At 40.6% G+C, this 9,676-nt stretch overlaps 1 protein-coding gene across 1 annotated transcript; it reads left to right on the top strand.

The window, feature by feature from the left end:
- Nucleotides 1-394: 394 nt before the first annotated feature.
- Nucleotides 395-9,578, top strand: LOC142310607 (uncharacterized). Its single transcript, XM_075348152.1, has 3 exons — nucleotides 395-568; nucleotides 667-1,316; nucleotides 9,466-9,578. Exons 1-3 carry the CDS (start codon nucleotides 480-482, stop codon nucleotides 9,576-9,578), a joined length of 852 nt encoding a protein of 283 aa, XP_075204267.1. The 5' UTR covers nucleotides 395-479.
- The last annotated feature ends 98 nt before the right edge of the window (nucleotides 9,579-9,676 follow it).

Here is a 9,676-nt window from a genome sequence, read left to right as displayed (position 1 = left end):
GTTTTAAAATTCCCTGTTGTATTAGTCTAAATTTAGTATCACACTTGAAAATGTTTTTTTTTTTTTTTTTTAAAAATAAAATTGTTTAAAATGACATGTCAATATCATTACCTACATGTATCAAATAATATTTCGAGTAATTTTTAGCCAAATGTCATTGCAAAAACACCGAATTATAACTTAAATATAGATGACAATTACTTAAAATATAATTATTCAGAAATATTATTTGGTTATGTGTGAATGTCTAAACATGTTTTTGAATGAAGAATATCTAAATAAATTATATTTCATCCTAAGTATTTGTCCAACATAATTGTGTTAAATTGTATATTAAATTTCGCAAACATTATTTAAATTAATGTGTGCAGATTTATGGAGAATGTTGCAAGTGACATATTTGTTAATTTTCCACAGTTGACTTGGTAAAAAGGCGTTGGCGTTCAGCCCGTGATCAGTACCGAAGGGAGTACAACCCTATGCCATCCTCATCCAGCCAAGGCCGGAAACGCAGATATGTCTACTATGAACAAATAAGCTTCCTAGCACCCATCTTAGAAGTTACACAGTAAGTTTTTTTTTTTTTTAAAAAAAAAAAAAAACCCCTGAAGAAAATTGGACAAAGATAAATGTTAAGATTGTAATATGTTTTTTCATTTCTTATAGAACGGAGGATAATCTTGACGAATCAGATGATGAACCAACAGCAGGTCCCTCTGCTACAGCCACCTCAGCATCAGAACAAGAACCTGCCAGAGAAGACATTGAAATTCCTGAGACTCAACAAGATGCAGCAACTGAATCACATGAGGGTGGGACAGAGAGTGCACAAACCAACACCCAAGGCTCATCAACGCAACAAACAACCACACCAGCTACACAAGCAACACAAACAAATGTACTTCCACGTTTTGCACCACAACCTCTACGTGCAAGAAGAATCCGCAGACCTGAGGAAATGAGATCCTTACCGGAAATAATTGACACACGCATTATTCACATAATGAACACTTTAATTCCAGAAACAGATGCCGAGCGTTTTTGTCGCTCTTTATCAACTAGCTTAACCAAAATTCCTTCAGATAGGCAGGAACGTGTAAGAGCTGCTATGCTGACCCTACTGTCAGCTAGTCAGGCAGAACAGGAACCAGTGAGAGTGTATGAGGCCATAGAAAATTGGCGTACCATTATGCAACAACATACAGTCCCAAACACAACAGACAATCAAAATACAATTTCAACACAAACAACAATGGCAACTGTAATAGTCAATAATCCACTATTACAACAATCTGGACAACCTTCAATTGCTTCAAGTACGTTATTCCCAACACCAATTAGACAAGGGTATGTTGCAACCAATACTGGTGCCTTAAGCACAGTACAAAGTGCTACATCTCAGCAACCCTTGAACTATATGAATTTACAACCAACTCAAACTACTAGTTACTTTACTCAACCCACAAATATTGGTGGTTTACCTAATTTGTTTCCAGGTTCAACATACCCACAATCATTCATGATGCCTCATTATCCAATCTCAACTATGTTACCTACACCACACTTACAAACATCAGTCAACTATCCTCAAGGTCAACAACATACACACACACAATACCCAATTACCCATGTAGATCCACAGGTGTACTCAACCACAGGCAATGTGTTGGGACAAACCAGCATGCAACAGACTGTTCCACACACTACTGTAGCTAGTAATAGGAATGTTGTTCAGCAAACAACTGTTTCCATTCCTGAAAATACCATTTCTGAGGCCACACAAAACAACATACTCAGCAACACTCAGGTTACTTCACTAGAAGATCTTGTTGACTTGTGATGCACATTTTTGTTAATCTTAACAATCAAACAACAAATCTGATGAATGTGTCAAAATGTTAAAAAAGAGGGATTTCCAAAAATGTGCAAACTCAGAGTTGAAAAGATTTTAAAAACATGTGTGATTATACTTAGTGACGGATCACATATATGTTTTATGGCCTTTATGTTTGGAAATGTATTAACACATTTTTACCCAACCAATTTGATGGTTAGATTAGTTCTAATATTCTGAAAACACAGCTTACAATTTTTTTGTCTATGTCAATGTCCAACATGATAGCAACTTAATTGGCCGACATTTTTCAACATTGTAAGCAATGCACACATTTTCTTTACAATGACTCTTGTATGTAAAGTATATTTTGTATGTTATGAAGATTAGCATTAAAATTTACATTTAGAAAAATTTAACACAAAATGAACAATATGTACATTTTTAATGTGGATGTGAAAAAATAACATCCTTAATTTATGGATTAATATGCTTATTCTTAATAAAAGATTATGTTTTTGAAGAAAAGAAACATGTTTATTTTTGATATTTATTAATAATATTGCATTTTTTCAATAGACGATTAACATTATTAATGTTGTAAGTTAGAAATAAGTTTCCTAAAACATGATAGTAACACAGAAATGTACATACACATACATACAACATTCAGAAAACCATGTTGCTAACAGAAATGTCAGTTTATGATTAACGCATTTGCCCTTTAATACTTGTTTGATTTAAGCTCTGAGATGTTGAGAAAAATTAACCAAGTTCCTATAATAAAATAAATTTATATTTTTAACAACAAAAAACCATCACAATCTTAACAATCATCACTATTATTAGTATCATCAAAACAATTAAAGTAATCAGTAAATAAATTTCTAATTTGTAAACCAGATGTCACGGAATTATGAGACATAGGTTCACCTGTGGGATTAACAACATGGTTTATCTGAAATTCATCATCCACATAAGTTCCTCCTTCATGTATCCGACAGTAATTGTGAAGCACAATGGTAGCCTTGAGTACAGATGTGACAAAGGTTGGCTGCAACTGAATCGTTGTCTGATAAATGCGCCATTTGTTAGCTAAAATACCAAATGCACACTCCACATAACGTCTTGCTTTAGTTAGCCGATTATTAAAGTACTGTTTCCTGTCATCAATGGATCTCCTTGGATATGGTCGCATAACATGTTTGGATAATGCAAATCCTGCATCTGCTACCATCACATATGGTGCCAACGGTCCAGATGTACCAGGTAGGGCAACTGGAGGGGGGATCAATAATGCATTTTCTTGCAGGCGTTGGGCTAATCTTGATGAACGGAAAATACGGGCATCTGAGGCACTACCATAGGCCCCAATGTCTGCATAAATAAATCGGTATTCTGTGTCAACCAATGCCAAAATAACAACGGAAAAAAACTTATGAAAATTGAAATAACGTGACCCAGAGTTTGGTGGCTTTTTAACTCTGAAATGCTTGCCATCCAAAGCTCCTATGCAGTTAGGAAAGTCAACAGAGTCCTTGAAGCCCTTAGAGATTTTCAACCAATCTTCTCTGTTTGGCTGAGGCATCATTTGTTCTTTTAAATGTTGCCATATCATGTCGCATGTGTGACGTACTATAACGGCAATGGTTGATCGACCCAACAAAAAATCAAAATGTAAAGCACTAAAAGATTGACCAGTCGCCAAGAATCTATGAAAACAAGACAAAGAATGATTTACAATTAACACTATTTTTTTTTAAATTAAAAAAATCATAAGAAAACACAAACATTGAATCAAAAATGAGATTACATCAATAATGATCAATTACACATTTCACTGTGAAAAATAACACATTTACACAAATTACAAAAATAACAAATATATTACCTCAGAGTCACCATAAATCTCTCCTCTGGGGAAATGGAAAGCCGCATCCAAGTGTCCTGATGTTGCAAATGAGGTCGTAAAATATTTAGTAAGTAATCAAAACTCTCAACTGACAACCGGCAGTATGAAAAAAACTTATCTGGGAAATTCCGTAACTCAAAAAATAAAGTATGGAAATGACCATGCATAGGCCGCATCATCATTAGTGGATGCACCCACAATCTGGTTCTTCTTACATTATCATAATGCAACATGTGCCGTCTAACGCCAAAACGACGAGATATAATCCAACATAAAAACACTAAGGCCTCCGTGGATAATGGCATTGCCACAATTTTGTCTCAACACATAGGTGCTCCAAGGCATAATACAAGCAGGAAACAGTTTATAGTTAACTTATATTTATGTCCTAATCACATACACCTATGTGTCATTTAATTCCAAGTAATCACCATTATCTCAATGTGTGAAACATGTTAAACACGCACAAAAAACGGACTGCACACGGAACACACACTGACGTATTTCACGCACAGGAAAACGCACACACGTACACACGTATGACACACGATATGCATACGGACACCACACGGAGGGGAAAAACGGACTGCAAATACGGAACACGGACACAAAAAACGGACTACACCAAACGTACGTTTTTTACACGTGAGTGTGGCAGAGGCCTAAAAGAATCCATGAGTAACCTGAAAGAAGTAGTAGTAAAAAAACTTTGTAAAAAAACTTTGTTAAAAAAACTTTAGCAAAAAATCGGTGAGAAATCTGTATAAATCTGTAATGTATCTGCAAAAATTTACAAAAAAGCTGTATATAATTGTAAGTTTTGTTGGAATCTGTAAAAACTCTGATTTATCTGAATGTTGGTTTTAAACTTCAGCAGTGATTGCTGACACATGGTTTTTTAACTGTTTGTATGTATTCACAAAAATCACTTGACATTCCTCATTTGTCGACATGTGCGGCTTGGCACCTGGATACACTCCCCTATTTAAAGAGAGCCTTCCTGCACTTAGACGTGGACCCGTAGAAGCCTATTTACAGGCGAAACGGCCGTCGTCCTCTGTGGGGGGCCGGTATCCAGGTCTCCTCCCGCCGCGATTTTTATATTTAATTTTTAGGAATACACATAAAAAATGTTAGTGTCTGCTCTATACACAGAGATGCCTCTCCGAATTCTGCATGGCACGTGCATAGAGGACAGTTAGAGGAAATCTGACCTGCTTATCAATGGCCTCCTCCAATCTTCTGTGCCGCCCCCACGCCTGTAGCAGCCAGGCTGCTCAGATCCGGACCCGCTGTGTGGCTCAAGGGATTCTCCGGACCCGGGGGTCACACGGACACACCAAATGAAAAGGGGGACGTAGTTGTACGGGCTTGGCCGTATTCAGTTCGTGACGCCACCCACAGTGTGTGGTGAAGTGGGACACCACCGCTGCTGTTGTGGGACACCCGGGGGAGATGTAGTGGCAGCTGGATGTTAACCCCTCCGTGGGTAGGGATGGTTGCCCCGGGACCCAGTGTGCAGGGTATGGCGATGGCAGGGGCCTGAGCGCCCGGACGTACCAGGGGGTGTTTGGTTACTCACAATTAAATGAATCACACAAGTCTTTTGGTAAACCAAGGTGCTGGTGGCCGGCCGCCGCAGCCGGTTGTACTCTGGTCCCCCACCCGGGCTGGTGGTCGCTATCTTTTCCTCTGCAGTAGTTCTGTTGTTTGTTTAGACTTCCCAATATGGAACACGGGAGTCCGCTCCCGGCTTTTTGTGTACCTGAGGAGCCGTGCCTGCTGACGCTGACCCGTGGGATCTATGGGCCCTGGCGGTTGCCCTATCCCTCTCTGTAGGTTGTTATCTGCTTTTGGGACTTTGGTTGGGACAGGACCTAAAATCCTACCCTCAACCGGTTGATTAGCTAGGCCGTTGGTTCCGGTCCTGGCTTCAGGGTCCGAGTACCCCCTCTGTGCACGGTTTCCGGGTCGGGTCTCTGGTGTCGATACCAGCGGGCTCCAACCCTGTCCCGGTCCACCTCGGATCTCAGGCTGCCGTCTTCCCGTTTCCTGCCGACGGGGACCACTGTCTGCCATCTAGCCAAGGTACCAGGGCTCCAACCCTGGCACTGTTCAACTTGAGCTTCTCCTCCGCTGGGGCTACACCTAGCCCCAGCCTCCACTCCTCTCAACTCCACTCCAACTCAAAATTCAACTCAACTGTTTGTTTTCTTGCCCCGGGCTGTCTAGACCCCTAGGTGGGCGTTCCCTACCTGCCTGGTCCCGCCCACTGGTGTGCCTGCCTTGCCCTGAAGGGGGTTGACTAGGGTTTCAGGTCAACTGTATGTAACCCTGTGAGGGAAGGTGTTTTGCGGGGGGCCTAATGTGTGACTACCTGGTTTTGCCAGGGCGTCACACTTCCCTACCAATGTTTTCCTTTGTTTTGACTGTTATATTTTTATGTAGAAATGTCTCACAGTCATAGCACACAAAAATGATATTTCATTTAATGAAGGTGACCTCGAGGGACATGAGACATGCTATGTATGGATTTACTATTTGTATGAGTCTGCTGATTGATTCGCTATTTCATTTTCAGCTTAGGTCAATAATTTCACCTGAAATTAGAAGTACAAAAGTCTTCATCTACTGTATTGTTATAATCATTTTTTGACAATAAAAATAACACTCAAAGCTTTAAATTGATCTCATGAGCTTTGCTGAGTTCCACCCCCGCACACTAATTGCTCTTTTGTTCAAAACTATTTAGATATATTTTTACAGGAATAACAAGACAAACTATATAGCCTAATGTGTTATTTCTTACTGATAAACAATTTTAATTACAAAGGTATTTAAGGGGTAGTCCAATACCTAAAAAGCCCTTTCTAATTACTTATGTTTAAGCCCTAAGCAGTTTTGTAATTAGCTTTATTGCATTTCCTACACTTCACCTTATTCTGATAGGTAATTTGTAAGGTTTTTACTTTACTACCTGTGACATCACAGGAGGCTGGGGCTGTACTCGCTTCCTTGCAGCATCTATTGCCCTGATGTTGCAGTTACTAACCACAGTTACTTATAGAAGGGCTTTCATTATATTTGAAAAAGGTTCTGGTAGAGCCAAAACACGTAATTTATGATCTGATAATTTGATAAAACAAATCTTCGAAAGTGACTTTAGCATATGTGAGTGCCAGGCTTTGTATAACTATACATGAGTGGGACACCATGCCGCCACACAAGTAGCGCTCTCTTAAAAGTGCTGATTAGAAGTATACATGGACTATTTCGACAGGTACTGTCACCACCGTTCCCTGATAATATTCTCGTTCATTAGAGGTAATTGACCACACCTTCAGTCTCAATTGAAGGTCTCTTTCAAACAAATCGTCATCAGTGGGCAGTGATAGAAGCAGCGTGAGTGACACCAGTGCCTCCTCACAGCTTCTATCACTTCCCTCATCATCTCTTGATGACGACTTGTTTAAGAGCTGAGATAGAAGCTGTGTGTCAGGTTTCCGGGTTTTCCAGTTCTCTTTTGACAAAAGCTTGCCCTCGGTTAACATGGAGTTTACTGTTCTGTTGCCCTACTTCCTGTCCAGCTGCTTAAAAGGCCGCCTCTAAGCCTAGTCCAGTGCCTGAGTATACTGCTTGCTGTGTGCTCCTGCCTTGCTGCTTCTAATTCCTGATTGCCTTTGGATCCTCCTGAAAGAATACCGACCGACTCTGGACCATACCCGGTTTCTTCAAGCTGTGCCTGGACTCCGTCTGCCGTCTGTGTTCTTCTGCCCGGTTCCTTCCGGTTTGTAACCACTCTGGACTATCATCCCGTACGGACACTCCTGGACTTTACCACTTGCCCCTTGTGTCCCGGCTGCTGCGCATTTAGGCCTTCCGGGGTGATTGCTGGACAGTCCCTGTATAGGGGTTCGCTCTGGTGGTCTCCCTGGGGGAGTCCGGTGCGTGGCCCCGGGAATTCCCTTCGCTCCGTTTCGGGAAAGTATTTCGTGTGTTTGTTCTGCTGTGTTTGTTCCGTTCTGTACCTACCGTGGTTACATATTATAAACATCTTGTACCAAGAACTCGTCTCTGGTTGTCATTGCCCTAACGCTATCGAAATCCTCAGAACATACAATAGTATTACACTGTGGGGTGGTACTGGTGTCACTCACACAGCTTCCAGAACCAATCCCTGATGATTTATTTCAGGGAAAAAGACTGTCATGTTAGAAGCAGTGATTAAGGGTGATTATTTCACGTGAAACGCGTAGTGCTGGTTATGCTATTCGTTGTTTCTGAATGCTAAAATAAAGACCGTGGCTTTCCTCGCCTGAAGAGCAGGATTTTTCTTCTTTCTACTCTTGCAATATTGGGCTGTGGCAATGCCTATCCATGCTCCAGGGAGAAGCCAGAAGTGAGCTTATACATGGTGAGCTGATACACACAAATTGGAATCACTCACACAGCTTCTATCACTACTCCCTGATGATTTATTTCAGGGAAAAAGACTGTCATGTTAGAAGCAGTGATTCTAACTGCGGCGACTAAAAATGTGGTCATTTTTTGATCCCATGTAGGTAATGCCGTAATTCCCCCAAAATAAGACACTGTCTTGTACATTTTTTTGCCCCAAAAAATGCACTAGAGCTTATTTTCGGGGTAGAGCTTAATTGAGGGAAACACAGGTTGGGGGTAAGTTTATACCCCAAAAAAGCAGACACCTGCCAGGAGAATCATACTTACCAGACCCTAGACATCTGCGTCGCTACCAGGTCCTCAGCGCGTGCTCCCTGCAGGTTCTTGTCATCTCCACAGCGGTCCTTCACTGGTTCCAGTCAGCACTCAATCACACACATCAGACACAAATAAGACACACATCAGTCACATACACATACACATCCGGTGATACTGCACTGCTTCAAGCAGACAGGGGGACCTGGGACACTGTGAACGTGAGGACCTGCAGTGGAGCGCATCGAGGACCTGCGGTGGAAGATCCTTGATGCGTTCCACCACAAGGTCTCTTGTTCCACAGTGTTCCAGGTCACCAGAGCAGTAAGGTTTGTGTGTGTGTGTGTGTGTGTGTGTGTGTGTGCACATTTCCCTGCAGGTCCTCTCATTCCAAAGTATGATGAGAATGATTGCGGGGTCTGTCTTCTTTCTTTTGGGGGTGTCTGCTTTATTTAATGAAGTGTCCTGCAGTATTTTTTTCCTTTTTTTAGCTGCATGGACACTTCATTATTGAACCATGACTATGGCTTAGTTTCAGGATAGGGCTTATATTTAAGCCTTGCTACGAAAGGTCGCAAATTCCTGCTAGGCTTATTTTTTGGGGAGGGCTTATATTTAAGCCTTACTACGAAAGGCCGAAAATTCCTGCTAGGGCTTATTTTCAGGGTAGGGCTTATATTTAAGCCTTGCTACGAAAGGCCGAAAATTCCTGCTAGGGCTTATTTTTGGGGTAGGGTTTATTTTCGGGGAACCACGTTAGGAGGATTGGGAGAAGCTAATAGTAGTAAATAGTAATAAAGCTAATTAGAAAAAAAGTGGTTAGGGTGAAAAGATAGATATTTATAAAGTGCTTTATAGGTATTGCACCACCCCTTTAAAAAGCATTTTTGAAAAAAAAGTAAAGAACTGAACAAGTTTTTTTATCTACTTGACAAATTAATTTCCAACAATTTAATTCTATTTATTTTTTTTAGTATATGTTATGTTTGACCATATGCTGTAGGTGCTATTTCATGTGTTCTGCAAAACCGAACCGAAATACATATGAAATTACGTCTGCAGGCCTTCATTTATGTGGCACTCCAGTTTGTAAAGCCATTAATAGATAAACTGTAAAAGTGCTTTATCAATGTCTCTCATTCATGATTAATGTGTTTAATAGAGGTATAGTAACCCAGTGAAAAGAATGGTTTGTCTGAAATTGGTGATTAATT

This window comes from Anomaloglossus baeobatrachus, chromosome 1 (assembly GCF_048569485.1).
Source record: "Anomaloglossus baeobatrachus isolate aAnoBae1 chromosome 1, aAnoBae1.hap1, whole genome shotgun sequence".
NCBI classification, from domain to species: domain Eukaryota; kingdom Metazoa; phylum Chordata; class Amphibia; order Anura; family Aromobatidae; genus Anomaloglossus; species Anomaloglossus baeobatrachus.
Note: the sequence above shows the minus strand (reverse complement) of the source record. Positions and strands in the feature narration are given on the sequence as shown.